General features: G+C 47.7%; 1 protein-coding gene across 1 annotated transcript; it reads left to right on the top strand.

The window, feature by feature from the left end:
* Window positions 1–216: 216 nt before the first annotated feature.
* CACNG7 (calcium voltage-gated channel auxiliary subunit gamma 7) lies at window positions 217–23,596 on the top strand. Its single transcript, XM_066271197.1, has 6 exons — window positions 217–349; window positions 3,012–3,236; window positions 3,884–3,970; window positions 4,367–4,507; window positions 22,404–22,549; window positions 22,872–23,596. The coding sequence occupies exons 2-6, from the start codon at window positions 3,041–3,043 to the stop codon at window positions 23,127–23,129; spliced, it is 828 nt and encodes a 275-aa protein (XP_066127294.1). The 5' UTR covers window positions 217–349; window positions 3,012–3,040; the 3' UTR covers window positions 23,130–23,596.
* The last annotated feature ends 758 nt before the right edge of the window (window positions 23,597–24,354 follow it).

Below are 24,354 nucleotides of genomic sequence, written 5' to 3'. Positions count from 1 at the left end.
CTCGGCTCGGTTTCCACCCTCTCCCCGCCTGCCTCCCCCATTCTCAAGGCCCCCCGTCCTCCCTCCCGCATCCCTCCCCTCCCTCCCCGCCCCTCCCCTCCTCCGCGGCAGCCAATGAACGGCCGCGGGTCCCAGCTACTGGCGTCGTCCGCCGAGTGAGGCCGCGGGCGCGGGGGGTGGGGGGTGGGAGGCCAGGAGGGGGCCGGGACGCCGGGCTCCGGGGCGGGGGCGGGGGGCGCGGGCATCGGCGACCCCGGTGGCGGCGGCGGCGGCGGCCGGGGGCAGCCGCGGGGCCGGTCATGCGGCTGCGGGGCCCGCGGCCCGGAGCGTCCGCCCAGCCCTGAGCGAGGTGAGCGCTGGAGGAGGGTCCTGGAAGGAGGTGTGTGTGTGTGTGTGTGGGGGGGTTCCCTTCGAGGTGGCTGGGGTCTGGGTTGGGGCTGAAAGGGGTCGGGAGTGGTCTGGGGAGTGGCGTTCCGGTGGTCAGGACGCCCGAGTTCGAGAGGCAATGGAGAATGGAGTGACATTTGGGCCTAGGGAATCCCGGAGGACGGGGTCCGAGAGTCCGGAGTGGGGCAGCTGCACTCTCCGTGTTCGCGTCTCAGAGGCCGTGGGCCCTGGGGAGGGTGCCGGCCAGGTCTTTGAGGGGGGCGGTCTTGGCGGAGGGGGAGGGCCGGCCCACTAAGAGCAGGTTGTGAGTCTGAGAAGGGGTTCCCGGAAAGCGGGGGCATGCCCCCCCCCCGGAGGCTGAAGGGAGATGGAGTTTTGACTTGGGCTTGGAGAAGGGGACCCGAATGCTCGCCTCCTGGAGAGGTTGTGAAAAAGGATGGGGAGGCTCCCGGCCTGAGGGGAGGGTCCCAAAGGGTCAGGGCGGGAGGCTGGCGGACGATGTTGAGGTATGGGTGGGTCGTTCAGAGTGAGTGGGAATGGAAGCAAGGACGAGGGGGCTTCCAGAGCGACCACGAGCCAGGTCCCAGCCGGAGACCGCACAGACACCGCGGGGAGCTGAGGTCAGCCTCCTGGGCCCAGGCCGTCAGGGTAACTGGGTTTCTGATGCTTGTTTCCGAGCTGAGCAGACTAGAAGAACAGCAAGCAGCTGGCGGTCAAGCCCCAGAGCCATGGGACGGGGGATGGGAGGAAAGCTGGTCGGAGCTCGGCCAGCCTCGGATCCCTGAGCCTTCCAGGAGGCTGGGGGCGGGGAGTGGTGGGGGCCCTGGAGGCTGGGGTGAGGGCGGTGATGGAAGTTGTCTCGGAACTCCCTATTGGGATGGGGCAGAGTTTCAAGGCTACCAGCATTCTGGTTTTAAAAAGTGAGGTCACAAATCTGGGCTGCATTGCTAGGAAGTATTTAAGGGATCTTAAACTTCAGAGTTAAAAAGATGACAGGGACTCTGGTGTTCAGAGAGGTAGAGGTCTCTGGTTGAGATAGGATGGGGATTCCATGTCGAGTCCCCCAAGTCATGGGGTGGCATAGTTTACGGAAAAGTTCAAGATGAGGGTAGGATGCTGGAGAAGGGATGGGGAACATCCTAGCCAGAATCCAGATTCCTGATTGGAAGTGAGGGGCCCTGGCTATGAACTGGAGATCTCTTGTTTTGAAGATCCAGTGTTGTGGGAATCAGATTTCCAGGCTGGATGTTGAAGAGGGTCTGTAGTTGAAGTCCTAGCATGGGAAGTGGAGTTCGGAGTCTCTGGTAGGAAATTTCGGGATCTTGTGATGGAGGACAAGGAAGATGGGATCCAGGACTTCCTGACTGGGGTCTTAGAGTTCGGGGCACTGATTCCTAGTGTGAAGGAGGGTCACTTGTTCCACTGGAGTCCTCTGGTTAGGGTGCTGATTTTGGGTGGGAGGAAGTCATTCCCAGATCATGATTTTCACATTCTGGTGTTTCCACCCAAAATTCTGGCTCCAGGTTTCTGGTCTGGAGCAGCCTTAGATGGAGTAGTCCAGCATCCCAGGTTCAGGGCCCTGCCTGGATTTGGGTGGGATTGGGGAAAATTTGGGTTCTGGAATCTCAGACTGGGGTAACAAATTGAGGTCAAGACACAGGATCAGAGTTAGAAGGTCATGGATCAAGTCCTTAGTGTTAGAATTGGGTGTTAAGAATGAAGATATGAGTCTAAGAGTTTAAACTTAGGAGGCTGCCTCTGCTCAAGGTCTTAGGTAAGCCTGAGGTTAAGGGCCTGAAGTCAGAGTATGGGGTTAGGGTGCTTTGTCAATAATGACCCACTTGGGGGATTTCTGGTTTCTATTCAGAGACAGAGTCCAAAGAAAAGGGGTCAGTGGCTGGAATCAGGACTGGGTGACTTGGGTAAGGGTTTCTACACAGGTCATGTTGCTCAACATCCAGTGTTGAAATTTCAACACTCAGGGTCCAGATATTTAGGTCCTGGCTTAGACTTGAGGTCATAGGCCCTTACTGGAGCTTGGTAATCAAGGTTTGTTGCTTGCATGAGGGCACAGTCAAGACTGGTCCCAGTGTTAGAGTACCTGGTCACTGTAATAGTGTAATAGCTTCTGAGTCATAGACCCAGGCTCAGGGTTAAGAATTCTGGTAGGGTCTAGTGTCTGCGGTTAAGGTCTTGTGTCAGGACATGCGGTGCAGGTTCAGGTTGGAGGGCTTAGTTCTGTGGTTGAGAATTTAGAAACAGAATTTCTTGTTGAAATCATATTTGGCACCCTGGTACCGGCACAAAGTTTGAGTTGAGGTTCAGTCCCTGGATGTGGGCTGAAGATTAGGGTTGGAGGTCTTATCCTGGGTTTAGGAACCTGGTGTGTGGAGTCTCAGTTCAAATCCAGAGCCCTAACACAAGTGTCAGATGTATGAAGGCCAGTTCTAGGGTTGAAAGCCAACATTGGGAGGGAGTCACATGGGTCAGGAAACAGAGGTCAGAATTGACAGGTTTGGGCAGTGGTCTCTATGGCCTGGGTGCAATGTCCCAGGTGGCTACATGGGGGTGAGAGCTCTAGTTGGTCCTATCAGGCCTCTCCAGGGCAGCTTCCTGTGCCTCAGGCCCCGCAGGGCGCCCCCCGCCGCTGAGGATGAGTCATTGCAGCAGCCGCGCCCTGACCCTGCTGAGCAGCGTGTTTGGTGCCTGTGGCCTACTACTCGTGGGCATCGCGGTCAGCACTGACTACTGGCTGTATATGGAAGAAGGGACGGTGCTGCCGCAGAACCAGACCACAGAGGTCAAGATGGCACTGCACGCCGGCCTCTGGCGCGTCTGCTTCTTCGCAGGTACCCACTTCACCTGCCCTCCATTCAACTGTCCCCGCCTTGCCTGGGGGGGGGGGGTGTCCGAGAGGCCTTATCCTTAGTTCCATCTCTTGGGTTCCAGAAATCCAGAAACTGACCTTGTTTATGTCTTGGAGAATCAAATTCCTACATGGAGACCCAATTTCTAGCCCTCTGTTCTCTGGATCTGGGAGCCCCTGGGCTCATACAATCTCCTGGTCTCTAACCCCCTGGGAACCACAGACTTCCCCATCCCCAGCCCACCAGAAGTGGTAATCTAGGTTCAGAACTTGTCCCCTGACAGTTCCAGTGTTGAATGGGCAGGATAAAATATTCATGCCTCCCAACAATCGTAGATTCCTACTTCAAGGAATCCACCACCCCTTATCTTATCATCTCTAAGGATCCAGGAGTTCTAACCCAAACCCCTCCTCCCTCAGACTCAGGGTTCCAGCCCTGTACTTCACCTATGGGTCTGGTCTCTAGCAAAGCTGGCCACAGGAGCTCCCAGACTCTCTGCCCATTTCTTTCCATGACCCTTGAGTTAAGCCATGCACATCCTGGGTCATTCCACTGTGCGTTGCGCCCCTGCTGCCCCTGTAGAATTTATAAGCCTCTCATCCAGCCCTGCCTTCTTATCATCCTCCCAGGTCGGGAAAAGGGTCGCTGCGTAGCCTCGGAATATTTTCTTGAACCGGAGATCAACTTGGTGACGGAAAACACGGAGAATATTCTGAGTGAGGGGAAGCAGGGTGGCGTTGCTAGACAACAAGGGGGCAGGGTCACAGGGCAGGTCGTGGAAGAAAGGGCAGGACCAGGGAAGGGGTGGAGTGAGAGGGAAGCAGTGGAAAACAGAATGGTTGGGTAAGGGGGAGGGGCCTGGGTTGAAAGGGCGGGGCAAGGGAGTGGGTGGAGCCAAGAGGAAAGGGGTGGGATTGAATAAAAGGATGTATGACCTGGGTAAAGGAGTGCAGTTTGCAGTGGAATTATTAGAAAGGGGAAGAATCTGTTGAAAAGAGAGAATCCATCTAAAGGGGCAGGGGAATGGTAGAAATGGAGAAATCAGATGAATGGGGAGGTGCCCCCCAGATTGTCCTCCTCATCCCCTGTCTCTCTCCTGACCCCTCCCCCAGAGACAGTGCGCACAGCCACCCCCTTCCCCATGGTCAGTCTTTTCCTCGTGTTCACCGCCTTCGTCATCAGCAACATCGGCCACATCCGCCCACAGAGGACCATTCTGGCCTTCGTTTCTGGCATCTTCTTCATCCTATCGGGTGAGCCCAAGGAAAGGACTTATGGGTTGGGGGGACTCTTTTAGGTTCCAGGAACCTATGGGCCCTCTTCCACTGAGTAAGCTACTTCCTTGCTGTGCAATCCTGGGAAAGTTGCAGAACCTCTCTGAACCCCACTTTTGTCCTCTGTGAGAGGGAGTTAGCAGCACCCATTTGACAGAGGACCGAATCATAGCGAGTGCTTATTAGGTGCTGAATAGGTACCAGGCTCTGGGCTGATAGGCACAACCCTGTGAGGTAACCGCTATTAATAGCCCCATTCCACAGATATGAAAACAAACACTCGGGGAGAGATAAAGTCATTTGCTCAGGGCCATACAGTGAGAAGCAGAGCTGGGGCTCAAACTCACAAATTTTGCCTCCAGAGGCTGTATTTTTAACCACTCCTGATATTTTTAGCAAATAGCAGATTACAAGGCTCTTCATTTCCTGTGTAACATTTTCAAACCGAAAAGGTGAAAAATTTGGGCTTGAACACCCATGGACCCACCACTTAGAGTCAGCCGTGACCATACGACTAGACTTACTTTGTCCTGTATCTGTTCGTCTGTCTATATTTCTACCCATTTACCAACCTATCGTACTATTATTTATCTCACTATTTTTTTATGCGTTTCAAAGTGAGTTGATAGATGAATACACTTTACCCTAAATACTTCACTATGCATGTCCTTTGCTAGAATTCAATGTGTTTATAGTTTTTTGTTTTTTTTCTGATGAGCTCTGAGTGATCTCAAACCCTTCTCATCACGTCTCTGTCCAGGAGTTATTAATAGTACCCACTTAATAAAAGGGGGGTACTGAGGCTCAGAATTGTGCAGGAAGCTGCCCAAGATACCAGCATAAGGTGGTGAGTCCTGAGACACAAGAGTCCTGGGTTCTAGAGTAGAGTCCTTTCTGGTGTTCCCATCTTCCAAACTGCAGCTGTTTGGTCGAGTTGGGTCCCACTGAGGCCAGGGCAGACCAGGTCACCTCAGCTCTAACACAGTTAACTCCATTCATCTGGTCCCACTAACCTCAGTCCATTCTGACTCCATTCTTCAATTTTATTCAAATTAACTCAACACTATTTGATTAAACTCTATTCTAGTGCTTTTAATCCAGTTGATATTTTATAAATAAACCCTCTTGTACATCTTATTTGCATTCTGTCCCAGGGACCCCCGCTGGGCTTCCCATTTAAAGGTGACCCTGCAAATAGTTAAAGATGAATTTTTAAATATCCCCTCCCCAAGACCATCCGCACTCCTCACCCTGATTTCTCTAGGCTAAACCTCCTTGTGCCTCCAACCTAAGCTGATAAGACTTTTCTCAGAGAAAGCAGGGTACGACCTCTGTGCAAACTTGAATCATGGCATATGGAGCCAGACAGGGACCTAAAATAAGACACAGAGGATGTCACCATCCCGGAGTGTCAGAACGAAAGGTCTCATTTTTTTCGATGGAAAAAATAGTGGCCTAGAGAGAAAGTGGGGCAGAGAGACTTTCTTTAATCCACCCAAAACATTAGAAAGAAAACCCCATTGTTTGTAGCTCACAGAAGCAGAGAGAGGAGAGGCAACCTGCTAGTCAATGGGGTTAGAATGGAGGATTTTTCGTCGCAGAAATAGGGCTCATGCCAGCACCCCAGGATCTGACTTACCAAGGTCAAGCTGAGCATCAATGGTGCTGTCAGGGCTGCGTGTCAGGCCTCTGATGTAACAATATAGTGATCTGAGAGGATTGAACCCCATTTCCTGATCCCCTTCCTTGACTTCGTTTCATAGACTATGATCTATGCATCCACCTCTAGGTGTCCATCGTGCACTTTGCAGGTTGTGGGTGTAGTGGCTGAGGGCACAAGCTGCTCTGAACCTGGAAAGGCTGGGGTTCAAATCCCAACCCTTACTGTGTGCGCTGTGGCCTGCCTTTGTGGAGTTGTTGAGAGAACAAATCTTGGTCAGGGGTCGGCAAACATTAGATAGCAAATTCTTCAGGCTTTGTGAGCTGTAGGGTTGCGCTGTCAAAGCAACCAAGGGGGACGCAGTGGGCATGGCTGTATTCCAGCAATGCTGAATTGGATTCAAATTCAATGCAGTTTTGCCCTGGCCGGTTGGCTCAGCGGTAGAGCGTCGGCCTAGCGTGCGGAGGACCCGGGTTCGATTCCCGGCCAGGGCACATAGGAGAAGCGCCCATTTGCTTCTCCACCCCTCCGCCGCGCCTTCCTCTCTGTCTCTCTCTTCCCCTCCCGCAGCCAAGGCTCCATTGGAGCAAAGATGGCCCGGGCGCTGGGGATGGCTCTGTGGCCTCTGCCCCAGGCGCTAGAGTGGCTCTGGTCGCAACATGGCGACGCCCAGGATGGGCAGAGCATCGCCCCCTGGTGGGCAGAGCGTCACCCCTGGTGGGCGTGCCGGGTGGATCCCGGTCGGGCGCATGCGGGAGTCTGTCTGACTGTCTCTCCCTGTTTCCAGCTTCAGAAAAATGCAAAAAAAAAAAAAAAAAAAATTCAATGCAGTTTTCACAGGTCATGAAATATTTATTTCTTTTTTGTTTTCCCACACCGTTAAAAACAAACGGAAAACCGCACTTAGCTCACAGAGCTTACAAAAACACATGGTGGGACAAATTGTAGTCCACTGACCTCTGGTCTAAATCCTGGGTGGGCCTGACCAGGCAGTGGCGCAGTGGATAGAGCATCGGACTGGGATGCAGAGGACCCAGGTTCGAGACCCTGAGGTCGCCAGTTTGAGCGCGGTCTCATCTGGCTTGAGCAAAAAGCTCACCAGCTTGGACCTAAGGTTGCTGGCTCGAGCAAGGGATTACTTGGTCTGCTGAAGGCCCACAGTCAAGGCACATATGAGAAAGCAATCAATGAACAACTAAGGTCTCACAACAAAAAACTGATGATTGATGCTTCTCATCTCTCCATTCCTGTCTGTCTGTCCCTATCTATCCCTCTCTCTGACTCTCTCTCTCTGACCCTGTAAATAAAATAAAATAAAAAATAAAATAAAAAAATACATCCTGGGTGGGAAGGACCAACCCAGTGCCTGGTCTATAGGCATAACTGCTCAACACGTGGCAGTTTTACATGCATATATACATGTATACATAAATCATAGTAGTAAGAACAACAACCATCATAATAAACACTTTATTGAGTGCCACGGTTTGGGGAAATTCTATGTGCTTTATGCAAATTAAGTTATTTCTTTTTCTTCACCTAGTAGGCAGACACCTTTATTATTCCCATTTTCCAGAAGCAATCAGAAGTTAAGCTGTTCCATTGTGGAAGCTGGATTCCAGCCCAGGCTTTCACCACAGCCCTCTACCACCCCATAACATCATAGAAATGAAGGTGATTTAAAAGAAGAGGAAAGGATGGAAATAGTACCAGTATCTTAGCTCTTGGAACAAAACAATCTGGTTAAAGCACGTCATGTTCCCAGTGAAGATACTGAGACTTAGAAAAAGAGAGAGAGAGAGAGAAAGAGAGAGAGAGAGAGAGGAGCTGTCTGAGGTCTGGGAAATGGTGGGGCTGCCATTCAGTCCTGGGAAAAGCCGTGGAAGGGGTGGGACAGAAAGACAGTATCACACTGGGTATTAAATACCCCTCAGCAACCTGTGCTGGGGATAAACTAGAGGAAAATGGGCCAACCAAGGAGGAAGCTTATGCAGTGGTCTGAGCAGCAGCAGTTAAGGTTTGAGTTGGGCTGGGGCAGGGAGGCTACAGGAGACTTGATGGCTTGGAGAGAGAAGAGAATCGACAGAAGAATCAATAAAACCAAATGGCTAGCTGGGTTGGATTGGTGAGAGATGGGGTGGGAGGCTGCAGTGGCATTGATTTTCTTTCTCCAGAGCATCAGAGGCATGCTTCACAGGCATGGCCCACATTAACCCCGATCCTCAAAAACATGTTTTGTGCATGCACTCACTTATTCACTCATCAAACATTTACAGAGACATCCTACATGCCAGGCTCTGGAGACACAGCTGAATCCTAAATGGAGGCCCACAGGCAGTAATTCTCAAAACAATCTCACATCCATCAAAACTTGTCACACAACACTTAAGTTCTTCAGCGCTTTGGTTAATTCCCATTGCACTTAGAATACATCTGAACTCCTCATGCCGGCCTATCATGGTTTGGCTACTGCTCAGATCTGTGACCTCATTTCCTAACCTACTGACACTCCCTCCTTTGCTTGTAATGTCAGCCACACTGGCCTCCTGCTACTCTTTGAAAATGCAGATCTCAGCCCAACCTGAGAACTTTTACACTAATGAGCCCTCCATACTCGGAAGTCTCTTCTCCCTAATTCTCAAGGGCCTGGAATGTTCCCTTTTTCAAATTTTCTTTCTCTGACATTATGTAATATGGCCTGGCCCCCTCTACTATGCCATTCATTTTTTTTTCTGTGTCAGAGACAGAGAGAGAAACAGACAGACAAGAAGGGTGAGAGATGAGAAGCATCAATTCTTCATTGCGGCACCTTAGTTGTTCATTGATTGTTTTCTCATGTGTGCCTTGACTGGGAGTGGGGGGCTACAGCAGAGCAAGTGATCCCTTGCTCAAGCCAGCAACCTTAGGCTTCAAGCCAGTGACCATTGGGCTCAAGCCAGTGACCATGGGGTCTATGATCCCAAGCTCAAGCCAGCAACCCCACACCCAAGCTGTTGAGCCCACGCTCAAGCCGGCGATCTCGGGGTTTTGAACCTGGGTCCTCTGCTTCCCAGTCCGATGCTCCATCTATTGCGCCACCGCCTGGTCAGGCTATGCTATTCTTTTTTATAAATGTTTGTTTCTTAGCACCATAGCTATTGTCAGTCATCTTGGGTTTTTTTTCTGTCCCCTCCTCCCAGAATGTAAACTCCGGAAGTCAGAGACCTTTACAAATATCTGCTGAGCGTCGATAGGTTGCTGGCATAAAGTACATACTGAGATATTTGTAGAACGGATGGATCATAAGGACAGCTCAGGGCATGCCTGAAAAGGGGAGACACATTCACCTGACACAGTGGGGGGTTGGGGAGAGCAGGAGTGACCAGGATTCCAACAGGAGATGGCATCGAGGTTGGTAATGATGAAGAAGCGAGGGGGAATTTTTCAAGTGAAGACAGAGAAGTAAGTGCCTTGTGTGGAGATGGGGTTCACAGCGTGTGTGAAGACCCTAGAAAGCACTTCAGTCCAAGGTAGGCGCGTGTGCCGCTCTCCACGGTGCTGAAACGCGATTGTTCTAAAGCCAGGGTGCCTATTCCGCTTGGCAGGTAGGTGATTCTTGCCTACTGCGCTCTAAGAATGCTGTAACAGCTGCAGTGGAGGGGGTAGGGAGAGAGTTGGGTTAAGGAGAAAGGGAGGGAGAAACAGAGGGAAGGAGAAAATAAAAGGGGAAGAAGGTTATTTTTGGAGAACCAGAACTATTGTGAAATGGCCAGGAAGAAGAAAGAATGACAAGAATAATTTACCCTCTGACATTTTTTTTTTATTTAATTTTCAATTACTGCAAGCAAAACGACAACCAAAACCTTTGCATTTGTAAATATCTCCTTCTCCTCGACCCCTGGTCCTAACTCTCCTGACGGAGAATGTGTGTTATTTAGAACTGTAATGTGAAACATGGAACTTACAGAGAGGCAGGCATAGTTAGGAAAGATCAGGTCATAAAGAGCTTGGAATGTCAGTCTGGGGAACGAATACCTTTTCCTGTGCATAGCAGGGAGCCAAGGGAAGGTTTTGACAAGAAAAAGATAGAATTCAAGACGGGTTTTAAAAAGAATCCATTTCTAAAGCAGAGAGATGAAGATTTGGTGACAGTGGTGCAGGCATACACAGATAATCTCAGCTGGGTCAGAGGACTTGGGTTTGCAAAAGTGGTTTAGATTTATGAGATATTCAGGAAGTAAAATGGACATGACCTTATGACTGGGCATCCTTGATAGATGAGAGAGAGAGAGGAATCAAGATGAGCCCCTGCGTTTGACTGGGGTACCTGAGTGGCTGCCATGTTGGGGCTCCCTTTGGTATACCTTTTGTACACACCTGCTCATCTGTCAAGACTTTCCTCTGATGCCTTTCCACCACTTAACACTTCATGGGTCCCCTCTTTCTAAACGTCAAAATTATGGGATACTAGAAGTCCAAAGTGCCATGGAAGTTCAGAGTGAGAAAAGGTTCATTCTTAGAGGAGGTTGAGAAATGGTGGGAGTTAGAGTGGGTTTGAAAAAGAAGCAACTACGAGGTTTTCTGGAAGTTCCAGTTGTGAAGCAAATCTACTTATCCATTCGACTAGCATTTATCATGTGCTAGATGCTAGGAATGCAATTGAAAATGAGGTAGACTAGCTTCAAGCATCCTAGTGGGGGTGGGGGAGACGTGTGACAAAAAATTACAAATAGGTGAAAAATATGTCAGGTGGTGGTAAGTCCTACAATGAAAAACGAAGATGTTAACGTTAGGGGTAGTGATGGGAGAGTTATTATTTTATCTTACCTTAATCATTCCAATTTTTTAATGAAAACTTAAAAATCTATAGAATAGTACAATGAACATTGGTATACCATATTTCACCTATCCACCTAGATCCTGCATTTTGCTAATGTTTTGCCATATTCTCTCTCTCTCTCTCTCTCTCTTTCTCCCATCTCCTGCCACACACACGTTTATTTCTGGCTTTCCCACTTGAAAGTAAATTGCAGGCATCATGATAGTTTAATTCTAAACATTTTAGTATGCATCTCTAAAAGTAAGAACGTCTTCTACATAGGTACAATACCATTATCATACTTAGAAAATTTACAATAGTTCCATAATGTAATTGCTTTCGTTTTCTTTCTTTTTTTTCTTTTTTACAGATACAGAGAGAGAGTCAGAGAGAGGGATAGATAGGGACAGACAGGAACAGAGAGAGATGAGAAGCATCAATCGTTAGTTTTTCGTTGCGACACCTTAGTTGTTCATTGATTGCTTTCTCATATGTGCCTTGACCGTGGGGCTACAGCAGACCGAGTGACCCCTTGCTCGAGCCAGAGACCTTGAATCCAAGCTGGTGAGCTTTGCTCAAACCAGATGAGCCTGCACTCAAGCTGGCGACCTCGGGGTCTCGAACCTGGGTCTTCCGCATCCCAGTCTGATGCTCTATCCATTGCGCCACCGCCTGATCAGGCTCTTTCTTTTTTTAATTTCATTTTCAAACTGTCCCAGTGGTCTCAAGAATGCCTTTTATAGTCCCCCAGAACCGAGATTTAATCTAGGTTCACATGTAGTATTTAGTTAATGTCTCTTTTAGTCTAGACTAGTTCTCCCACTATTTTATTTACAACACCGACTTTTAAAATGCACTTCATTATGAAAATACATAAAGAATAGTATAATGAAATGCCATGTATCTTTCATTGAGTTTCAACAGTTACCAACATATGGTGCGTCTTTTTTTAAGCCACACTGCCACACCTTCCTTCTGCACTTCAGTACACTATTTTAAAACTAGTCTCATGCCTTAAATGATCTTATCCACAAACAGTTCAGTGCCGCTCTGAGAAATATGCATTTTGTTAACTAACAGCCACAGCACCATAATCAAGCCCAAATTAAGAATAGATGTTTAATATCATTTAATATCTAGTAAGTGTTCAACATCCCCACTTGTCTCATAAGTGCCTTTTATTTTTTACAGCTACTTTGTTGTAAATTTGGATCCACATTCCACTTGTGCGTTTAGTTGATAGATCTCCAAAGCCTCTTCTAGTCTATAATGGTATCTCTCCTGTTTTTTGCTTCCTTGCCATTTATTTGTTGAAGAAATCTGGTTGTTTGTCTTGTAGAATCCCCATGCCCTAGATTTTGTAATCACATTCCTGCATCATGGTTTAATATGTCCATCCATCCCTGTGTTTTCCTGTAACACTGTTGACTCAGCTCCAGGTTTGAATTTTTTTTTTTTTGGACAAAAATACTTTATAGATAGGTGGTGCTGTTTACACCTCACTGCATTACATTGGAGACACAATAATGTCTGATTATGTCTTTTTGGATGTTAAGGCTGATCACTGCTTCTGGTGTTAGCAGCTCGCCCCTTGTCATCGTCCTCTTGCAGAATGGCTCAGACCCTGGATTTGTCTGGTCAGTTCCTTGTGGCCTCATTTAATTTTTTCCCCTGTCCTTGTACTTTCTGTAACCTGGAAGTAATGTCTAGACTACCTTAGATTGATGAGATTCAAGTTAAACATGTTTGGCCAGAAGATTCAGAGGAACTGTGTTCTTTGATATTTTTATTTCAGGGAGTAAATCACGTCAGGTGGTAAAACATTTGAATGCTTGGTAAAGGGGGTAGTCATCAGGGCTCTCCATTGTAAAAGGGCATTTTCCTCTTTACAATGAATAATCTGCAGGTAATATTTCACCACCATAGGGGAAGATCCTGCTTGGGGATACCTATTTTTTTTATTATTATTACAGTTGATGTATGATACACTAATTTCAGGTGGACAACCTTGTGGTTAGACATTTATATAACTTACAAAGTTGTCACCTGACACCATCCATAGTTATCACAATAATATATTGTTGACTGTATTTCCTATGTTGTACCTTACATCTCCGTGACTATTTTGTAACTGCCAATCTGTACCTCTAAATCTTGGGAACACCGACTTTATTAAATTTTTTTTATGTTGGAAATAATTTAACCTACAGAAATGTTGTAAAAATAATACAATGAACTTACATATCCCTCTGTCTGTCTGTCTATCTATCTATCTATCTATCTATCTATCTATTTATCCATCTATCTATTATCTATCTTCTACATCTATCACCTCTCATTTTTTCTAGCTTTCATCATGTACGTCACTCATCTATCTATATCTAATTATTATTAATATCTTTTAAACTTTATCATTGTCTCTCATCTATTTGTTTTTTTGTGACAGAGACAGAGAGACAGAGAGAGGAACAGATAGGGACAGACAGACAGGAAAGGAGAGAGATGAGAAGCATCAATTGTTTGTTGCAGCACCTTAGTTGTTCATTGATTGCTTTCTCATGTGCTTTGACCGGGGGATACAGCAGACCGAGTGACCCCTTGCTCAAGCCAGCCACCTTGGGCTCAAGCTGGTGAGCCTTGCTCAAACCAGGTGAGCCCACACTCAAGCCAGTGGCCTTGGGGTTTTGAACCTGGGTTCATGCGAACCTGGGTCCTCTGCATCCCAGTCCAAAGCTCTATCCACTGAACCACTGTCTGGTCAAGCTCTCATCTATTCTTAAATCTATGTTGTATTTATCTATTAATATCTATTTATCATATGTTTATATCACCTATGTATCTATCTATATGCGAAGCCACTTGAACATCAGTTGCAAACACTTCGCCCCTAAACACTTCAGCAAAGATCTCTTATGAGCAAGTGTACTTCCTTTTCTGACCACAGTGCAATAATCGAATCCAGGGAGTTCACCTTTGTACAATACTGTAGCTAATACACAGTCCCTATTCCATTTTCACCAGTTGTCCCAATGCTGTCTGTTAGAGTCCTTTTCCCCTGACTTGGGATCCAATCTAAGGTTACGTTTTGCACTTTTTTGTTGTTGGGTCTCTTCTGTCTTTAACCTTTTATATAGTTTCTGTGCCTTTAAAAAAATTATCTTTCATGTTGACCTTTTTTGAAGAGTGCAGCCAGTCGTGTTGTACAATGCCCCAGTTTCCTCAGCAGTGGATTCAGGTTACACATTTTCAGCAGGAATGCTTTGTAAATGAAGTAGTGGCAGGCTCATCGGGAGGTCGCGGTGTCAGCCTTCCCATTACCGGTGATGTCACCCTCTGTCCCTTGGTTAGGTTGGTGCCTATCGGGTTCTTTTATAATAAAGAAAGTTAAAAAAAATAATAATTTCTTTAAAAAATTTTTTTTCAATTACTGTTGACATTCTGTAGAGTATACATTTTTAGTGAGAGAGAGAGACTGACAGAGACAGAGAGAGATGAGAAGTATCAACTCATAGTTGCAGCACCTGAGTTACTCATTGATTGCCTCTCATATATGCCTTGACTTGGGTGGCGGTAGGGGTTGGCTCCAGCCAAGCCAATGATGTCGTGTTCAAGCTGGTGACCTTGGACTTCATGCCAGTAACCCTTGGGCTCAAGCCAGCCACCATGGGTTCATGTCTATGATCCCACCCTTAAACTCCCAATGACCCCGTGCTCAAGCTGGTGAGCTTGCGCTCAGGCCGGAGTCCTTGGGGTTTCCAACCTGGCCTCCTCCCCCAGGTTGATGCTCCATTCACTGCGCCACCATCTGGTCAGGCTCAATATTCTATTAGTTTCAGATGTATGGCATCATGGTTATTTATATAACTTATGAAATGATCCCCTAATAAGTCTGGCACCCTTCTGACACCGTACACAGTTATTACAACATTGCTGACTGTATCCCTGTGCTGTGCTTTACATCCCCGTGACTGCTCTGCAACTGCCGATCTGCACCTCTCAGTCCCTTCACCTCTTCCACCCAGTCGCTCCATCCTATCCCATCTGGCAACCCTCAGTCTGTTCTCTGTATCTATGAGTCTGTTTCAATTTTGTTTACTTTGTTCTTTAGATTCCCCAAATATGTGAAATTATATTATTTGTCTTTCTCTGGCTTTATCATCTCTTTGTAGTCAGTCGCTACTCCAGTGAGGACAGTCAATCATCCAGTGATTTAATGTCCACTTGCCCAAATTCCAATATTACTATTAAGGTTGAAAATGGTGTTTTCTAACTCTGTAAAGAAGAATTTCTCTCTCTCTCTCTCTCTCTCTCTCTCTTTTATTAGTTATTTATTTTAACAGTATATCAATATGGGTTCACATTTTAAAAAAATACAATGTGTCATATGCCATTATTTTTCTTACTCATTTTGATATTCAAATTCTTCCCAGTTGGATGAATAGGAACCCTCCTCAAACCAGTTTCTGTGTTCTTATTTGATGTGTCCCTCTATTTTTTGTTTGTTTGTTTTTTGAGGCCTTCCTTACATTGTGATGCAAGTACACTTTTACGTCTCTGCCCCAGGCTTCAAATGAGCTACTTCCCCTGGGAGCCCTTGCTCCTTATACAGTGGAGGATGACATTCAGAACCAAAGTCTGGCTACTAGGTGTTCTTGTTGCTGCTGAGGTGTCGCTGCTTCTGGAATTTTTCAGGACACAAAGCTGGGAAATTATATAGATTTGTAAAATAAGAGCTTATACTGCCCCTAAACACCAGGGCATTCTTCCTTGCCCTATTCTGACTTGTATCTTCCTTCTTTCAGAAAAATAAGGGGACTCTAGCTGCCCAAAACATCAGTATAGTTACATATGCACTCAGCCCTACAATGTATACAGAATAATTTCAGAACTGTTACCCCAGACCACTCTAAACAACCATAAAAAAACCCTATTATGTAAGGTTCAGATCTCCTTCTTCTTCTTCTTCTTCTTCTTCTTCTTCTTCTTCTTCTTCTTCTTTTCTCTCTCTCTCTCTCTCTCTCTCTCTCTCTCTCTCTGTGTGTGCGTGTGTGTGTGCGTGCGCGTGTATTCTGAAAAGTGAGAAGCAGGGAGACAGAGAGACAGACTCTCACATGTACCCCACTGGGATCCACCCAGCATGCCCACCAGGGGGCGATGCTCTGCCCATCTGGAGTGTTGCTCCGTTGCAACGTAAGCCATTCTTATGCCTGAGGCGGAGGCCATTCAGACATCCTCAGTGCCCGGGGCCATCTTTGCTCCAATGGAGCCTTGGCTGCAGGAGGGAAAGAGAAGGATAGAGAAAAGGGAGAGAGGGAAGGGTGGAGAAGTAGATGGGCACTTCTCCTGTGTTCCCTGGCTGGGAATCAAACCTGGGACATCCACACGCAGGGCTGATGCTCTACTGCTGAGCCAACCGGCCAGGGCCAAGATCTTCTTGTCATCGGACTAAAAGGTATAATCAAAGTACTCTCACCCTAAATTGCTGAGGTTACTGCTTTCTCTATCCTCTGGTTGCACTACTCATTTGATGTGAAGTCGGTTTGATTTATGTTTGTTCATATTCAATTTCAGTTTTTCCCCATCCTTGTTCAATGTATCTTTTTTAATAAAAAATTTTTAATAGAAATTTTAAAATTAATTTTAGAAAGAGAGGAAGGGAGAGAGAGAAAGAAATATCAGTTGTTTTTCCACTCACTTATGCATTCATTGGTTGATTCATTTTTAAATTTTTATTTGTTGATTTTTTTTTTTACAGAGACAGAGAGGGACAGATAGGAACAGACAGACAGGAAGGGAGAGAGAGGAAGCATCGATTCTTTGTTGTGGCACCTTAGTTGTTAATTGATTGCTTTCTCATTTGTGCCTTAACCGGGGGGCTCCAGCAGAGCAAGTGACACCTTGCTCAAGCCAGTGACCTTGGGCTCAAGCCAGTGACCATAGGGTCATGTCTATGATCCCATGCTCAAGCTGGCAACCTTGGGGTCTCAAACCTGGGTACTCCACGTCCCAGTTCAACACTCTATCTACTGCGCAACTGCCTGGTCAGGCTTTATTTGTTGATTTTAGTGAGAGAGGAAAGGAGAGAGAGAGAGGAGAGCGACAGGAACATCGCAACCTTGACATATCAGGACTATGCTCTAACCAGCTGAGCTACTACATAACATATTAGCGTTGTTCCCGAGGTCAGAGCATAGGCAGCCACTTCGCCCTATTGCTTGTTTCCTCTTCTTCTCACCTGGCCCCGTTAGGCAATCAATTGCATATATTTGTTTTCTTTCCCTTGTCTCCTTTTGCAAAAAATAAACAGATGCAGACATGTGTGCTCATGGTCCTTTATTTTTTTTTAAAGGACACGTTTTTATTTATTTATTTATTTATTTATTTATTTATTTACTTTTTACAGAGGCAGAGATAGACAGGGATAGACAGACAGGAACAGAGAGAGATGAGAAGCATCAATCATCAATTTCTCCTTGTGCGCTGTGACTTCTTAGTTGTTCATTGATTGCTTTCTCACATGTGCCTTGACTGTGGGCCTTCAGCAGACCGAGCAACCCCTTGCTGGAGCCAGGGACCTTGGGTCCAAGCTGGTGAGCTCTTTGCTCAAGCCAGATGAGCCTGCGCTCAAGCTGGCGACCTCGGGGTCTCGAACCTGGGTCCTTCCGCATCCCAGTCCGACGCTCTATCCACTGCGCCACCACCTGGTCAGGCGGTCCTTTATTTTTTGCTTAAAATTAGCATCCTGTATACTTTTTTGTGCACTCCTTTTTTTCCCTTTTCTTTCTTTTTTTTACTAAGTGGTAAAGCCTGGATTATCACTGAACTCCACCCACACCAGTTCACAGAGCTCGACCTCATTCTCTTTGCACGATGGCTCAGTACTCTGCTACATGGTGCTTTACAGATTATCTCATGAACCGAGGGCATCCACATTGTTTCTGATATTTTGCAATTACGAACACCACTGCAGTGAATTAACTTGTGCTATAAGCTTTCATATTATTGGACAGATATGTTCGAGGTAGAGTCCTAAGAGTGGGATGCTGGGTTAAAGGATGAATAGCAGTGTGGTCTTGTCAGTTATGGCTGAACTCCCCTCCTTAGAGGCTGTACCATTTTGCATCCCTACCAGCAACATGTACAAGCTTTTGTTCCCCTGGCCTCATCACAAGAAAACCTTGTGAAGCTTTTTAACTTTTGATGGTCTGATGTGTGTGACATGGTAGCCCCTTATAGTTTTCTTTCTTTCTTTCTTTCTTTCTTTCTTTCTTTCTTTCTTTCTTTCTTTCTTTCTTTCTTTTTTCAGGGACAGAGACAGAGAGTCAGACAGTGGGATAGATAGGGACAGACAAGAACAGAGAGAGATGAGAAGCATCAATCATCAGTTTTTCGTTGCGACACCTTAGTTGTTCATTGATTGCTTTCTCATATGTGCCATGACCGTGGGCCTTCAGCAGACCTAGTAACCCCTTGCTCGAGACAGCGACCTTGGGTCCAAGCTGGTGAGCTTTTTGCTCAAGCCAAATGAGCCCGCGCTCAAACTGGTGACCTCAAGGTCTCGAACCTGGGTCCTTCCGCATCCCAGTCTGATGCTTTATTCACTGTGCCACCGCCTGGTCAGGCAACCCCCTTACAGTTTTCATCTGCATTTCTCTTTGAGAGAAAGAGAGTGAGTGAGCTTAAAAAAAACAAAACAGGAAGATCATAGAAGACTTTTCTAAAGAAGTGACAGGGAAAGAGAAAGAAACCTGGAGGAAGAGCATTCCAAGGAGAGAGAACAGCGGGTGCAAAGGTCCTGAGGCTGAAGTTCAAGAAAAAATGAGTTCATGGGCCTGGCCAGGTTGCTCAGTTGGTTACAGCATCATCCCAATACACCAAGGTTGCAGATGTGATCTCCTGTCAGGACACACACAAGCACCAACCGATGAGTGCACTAAAATGTGGAACAAGAAATGAATTTTCTTTCTTTCTCAAATCAATCAATCAATTAATCAATCAGTGTGTTTTTTAAGTACTAAACAAAAAAAGAATAAGAAGTTTATATGGTCTAAGTAAAGGGAGCAATGAGAGACAGACCAGGGTTGACCAGACCGTGTAGGAACTGTATGTAGTTCAGGGGTTGGGAAAGTTTTTCTGTAGGAGAGCCAAATAATAAATATAATATTTTCAGTTTTGCTGGCCACAGTCTCTGTCACAACCAACCAACATTGCCACTATAGCTATAAGCAGTGCAGAAATAAATTGTTTGCCTTCCAATAAACTTTTACTTGTGGACCCTGAAATTTGAAATTCATAGACTTTTAAAATTGAAATACAATTCACACAACTTAAAATTCATATAATTTTGTGGGTTTTAGTATATTCAAAACCATTGCCTAATTTCACAACATTTTCATCACCCTCAAGAGAAACCTCACACCCTTTAACAGCCTATCATAGCCCCTTCCACCACATTCCTGGTAACCACTAATGTAGTTTCTGTCTCTATGGATTTGTCTGGTTTGGTCATTTTGTATAAATACAACCATACAATATGTGGTCTTTTGAGAGCACCAAATCCTAACCACTAAACCACTAGGGATTGCTAATATTGGCCTTTTCTTAATTTTTTTTCTTTTTTTCTATAATAATAAAGGGTGAAAAGAGATCATTACATTTGCCTATTGCAAGATATTTAGAGTTTTTGTTTTTGTTTTTTTTACAGACAGAGAGAGAGTCAGAAAGAGGGATAGATAGGAACAGACAGACAAGAAGGCAGGAAGGGATGCCCCGGAGGGGCAGAGCATCGCCCCCTGGTGGGCAGAGCGTCGCCCCTGGTGGGCGTGCTGGGTGGATCCCGGTTGGGCGCATGCGGGAGTCTGTCTGACTGTCTCTCCCCGTTTCCAGCTACATAAAAATACAAAAAAAAAAAAAAAAAAAGAAGGCAGGAAGGGAGAGAGATGAGAAGCATCAATCATCAGTTTTTTGTTGTGACACCTTAGTTGTTCATTGATTGCTTTCTCATATGTGCCTTGACCATGGGCCTTCAGCAGACTGAGTAACTCCTTGCTCAAGCCAGCAACCTTGGGTCCAAGCTGGTGAGCTTTGTTCAAACCAGATGAGCCCACGCTCAAGCTGGCGACCTCGGGGTCTCGAACCTGGGTCCTCCGCATCCCAGTCTGACGCTCTATCCGCTGCGCCACCGTCTGGTCAGGCAATATTGGCCTTTTGTATATGGCTTGGGGGGGGGGCGAGAGGGAGGCAGAGTAGAAGGGAGAGAGATGAGAAGCAACAATTCTTTGTTGCGGCTCCTTAGTTGTTCATTGGTTGCTTTCTCATATGTGCCTTGACTGGAGGGCTACAGCAGACTGAGTGACCCCTTGCTCAAGCCAGCAACCTTGGGGTTCTGTTTATGATCCCATACTCAATCCAGCGATCTCAGGGTTTCGAACCTGGGTCCTCTGCATTCCAGTCCAATGCTCTAACCACTGTGCAGCTCAAGCACATCTGGCTTCTTTTATGTAGTGTATTTTCTAGGTTCAACCATGTGGTAGCATAAGTCAGTACTGCATTCATTTTTTTGGCTGAACAATACTCCTTTATGTGGCCATTTCACATTTTTTTGTCCATACAGTTGATGGACTTCTGAGTTGTTTCTACTTTTTGGCTATTATGAATAATGCTGCTAGAAGCATTCAAGCCCAAGTTTCAGTGTGGACATATGTTTCCAGTTCTCTTGGGTAGACACGTAGGAGTGGAATCTCTGGGTCATATGGTAATTTTATCTTTAACACTTTGAGGAACTGCCAAATGTAATTCATGTACTTCTTACGTGCCACAAAATATCATTCATCTTTTTTATTTTTTTAACCATTTAGGTACGTAAAAAATCATTTTAGCTAGTAGGCCATACAAACACAGGAGGAAAGATGGATTTAGCCTGTGGGCCATAGCTTGCTGACCAATGTGGTAGGCAATGGAAAATATTTTTTATTTATTCTGGGGGTGATGGACACACAAGTGTTTAATTGTAGTATTCTGGGGGCAAATGCTGAGGATTACAGGGGTTAATTTGTAGTAGAGGCCTTTGTAGCCTTCTTAAGCCACCCTTGTCATGGCTACTGTTAAAAAAAAAAGTTCATGTTGAGAAAGTGGCACTTGCCTCTTAAAAAATGCTCAACCCAGACCTCTCCTTTCCACTTCCTCCTATGCCTCTTCCCTCAGCTACAAGTGAACATAAAAATGGTACCTACTTAAAGGGATGTTGTGAAGTTTTTTGTTGTTTTTTGTTTGGTTGTTTTAGTGAGGAGAGAGAAAGAGAATGACAGACAGGACAGAGACAGGAAGGGAGAGAGATGAGAAGCATCAACTCACAGTTGTGGTGCCTTAGTTGTTCATTGATTGTTTTCTCATATGTACCTTGACTGGAGGGCTAGAGCAGACCAAGTGACCCCTTGCTCAATCCAGTGACCTTGGGCTTCAAGCTAGTGACCATGGGGTCATGTCTATGATCCTGTGCTCAATCTGGTGACCTTGGGATTTCGAACCTGGGTCTTCTGCATCCCAGGCCAACATTCTATCCACTGTGCCACCAACTGTTCAGGCAAAGGTTTGACTGAGCTCATGCATAGATGACACCGAGAATGGTGCCTAGCACAGAGTGAGACCTACAGAAGCATTTGCTAATATTAATATCAATGGTTCTGCTATTATCCATACAGTCCCACCTGAGGCCTCATCTTCCACCCCCTGGAATATACAACTCCAGTGTCTCCTCTCCAACCTTTTCCCAGAACCAACCAGCCCCCAAAGGATTTCCTAACACTCCAATCTGGCCCTGTCTCTCCTCTGCTCCAGACCTCCCTCCGTGGCTCCCTAGTGCCTTTGGCATCAAGGCTGAGCTCCTCAGCCTGGCATATGAGGTTCATCTTAGTTGCGTCCCTGTCCCCTTCTCTGACCTCCTTTCTTGTAGTTGCGGCCCATGTTTCAGCCACATGGATAGATTAACTCATGCTCAGCCTCCGAGCCTTTGTCCCTGCTGTTTCCTCCAGCCCAGAGTGGCATAATGTATACTCTTACTCTTCCCTGGGCCTCATCCCATAGGGCTTGGATGAGAGCCCTTCTTCCAGGAAGCTTTCCTGGGCTCCTCCTGACCCTGACTCTGACCCTGACCCTGCCTGTTGACCAATGTCTACATTTGCCTTTCCCAATTACATTGTGAACACCTGGACACAAATTTGGGGTGGGGGAGAGGAAAGGGGTGATTAACCTCCAAGATCACTGCACCCAGCCAAGGCCCAGCACACAGGGGCTTCAAGAGATGAAAAGTCCATGCCAGGAGAGGGAGGAGGGGGAGGACCGTGGTGGGAGGGGAAGGTTCTGGGCTGGGGAAAAGGGTTCACTACTAATGAGGCAAGGCCACCCCTCTGCTCCCCCAGGCCTCTCCTTGGTGGTGGGCTTGGTTCTTTACATTTCCAGTATCAACGACGAGGTCATGAACAGGCCCAGCAGCTCGGAGCAGTATTTCCACTATCGCTACGGGTGGTCTTTTGCCTTTGCCGCTTCCTCCTTCCTACTCAAAGAGGTGATGTTGTGGGGCCCACGCAAGAGTTCTGAATGGGGAAGGGTCTCGAGGGCCTGATTCCTGGGTCCAGGAGGAAGAGGAGACTGGAGGCGTAGACTCTGAATTAGGAGTGGTGTCTGAGATGGTTCTCATGGGCCCTGGAGGACGAGAGGGCTGGAGACCTAGACTCCTAGGGACCATGGGGAGGAGGGCGCTTGGGGACCTAGACTTATAGAGTAGGAGGAAGCTGGAGGCCTGGGATCTTGGGTCCTGGGGGTCTTGAGTCTTGGAGTGAAGTATGCCCGGGGCTAGCCTCTGGCACTCTGATCCTGTCTTGCCACAGGGGGCTGGCGTGATGTCCGTGTACTTGTTCACCAAGCGCTACGCGGAGGAGGAGATGTACCGCCCGCACCCGGCCTTCTACCGCCCGCGTCTCAGCGACTGCTCAGACTACTCGGGCCAGTTCCTGCAGCCCGAGGCGTGGCGCCGCGGCCGCAGCCCCTCCGACATCTCCAGCGACGTGTCCATCCAGATGACACAGAACTACCCTCCCGCCATCAAGTACCCGGACCACCTGCACATCTCCACCTCGCCCTGCTGAGGCCCTGCCCCTCGGAACCCCTTTCCGCCTTCCGTTAGGGGTCTCCCTGCGACGCAGTTCCTCTCCCACCACCAGGTGGATGCTGCTCACACTCTAGCTCCGCCTACTCCCCATTGGCCACGCCCACCACCATAAACCTCGTCCCCTCTTTTCTATAGCTCTTCCCCCTTTCCTGTTCTTTCCACTTCATTGGGCCCGTTCACTTCCAGAGGACTCCTCCCCCTCAATTGCCCGCCCCCTTTCCCTGAGGCCCTGCCCCTCCCTCATAGCCAATTCGCTCACCCTGGGTTCCACCGTACAGGCGCCCACCTCCCCTGAGCCCCACAACTTGCCCCCTTCCCACTGGGGCTCTGGGTTAGAGGGTAGGGCTTGGCAGTCACGAGGAATGCCAACCATCCTCTTCTCCCTTCTGCCCCTAATTCTCTCTTTCCTGGCGCCATCTCCTTTTCGGGCCTTGGGGTCCTTGAGTGCGGGGGGGGGGGGGGGGGGGGGGCTATTGCTCCGCCCACAGCTCCGGGGTGGGGTGGGGTCTGGAGGCCGTGGATATAGTTAATCCCTCCCACACACTTCTGTTCTCCTCTGGAAGACCCCCCTCCCTCCTCACCGACTGGCCTCCTGAGGGTTACCTGCCTTCCAGGGGGCGCTAACCGATGTTCTTGCTTTCTCTGCTGTCCTTGAACTCCCTTTCCTCTTTCTCCTCTAACTCTATCTCCTCCCCCTTGTCCACCCTCTCGTCCCAACCCCCTGGGCGCACCCAGCCCTGCACACCGCAGGAGGATGGAGAGCCTGGGGAGAGCGGATCCCAGGCCGGTTCCACACTTGTGCCCGCCTCTTCCCCCTCGAGGCCCGGTCGGGGGAGGGAGAGACAGTAGCGGGGGTTGACACCCCCCAAACCTCGGGGGTTGACACCCCCAACCTCGAAGTCTTCCATTTTCTGCCACTTTTCCTCATTGAAGTTCCCCTTCCCATCACAGACCCCCAACTCTGGCCTCTTTCAAGGGTCCATCCTCCCCCTTGGACAGATTTTGGGGGCTCCCAGAAATTCGCCCACCCCCCCTTATTAGAGGAGGAGGGGCGAGGTAGCACAGTGTTGTACACGGAAGCAGAAAGGCCCCCGGGGTAGGGGGAGGGAGGCCGGGGAGGGACGGGGGCTTTTAGTTTGCGTCTTAGGTGGGAGGGGGGAAGGGGACCGCAGCAGTTAACCCGTCTTTACGCAGCGATTTTT

The sequence above is a fragment of the Saccopteryx bilineata genome, chromosome 3 (assembly GCF_036850765.1).
Source record: "Saccopteryx bilineata isolate mSacBil1 chromosome 3, mSacBil1_pri_phased_curated, whole genome shotgun sequence".
In the NCBI taxonomy this organism is placed as follows: Eukaryota; Metazoa; Chordata; class Mammalia; order Chiroptera; family Emballonuridae; genus Saccopteryx; species Saccopteryx bilineata.
Note: the sequence above shows the minus strand (reverse complement) of the source record. Positions and strands in the feature narration are given on the sequence as shown.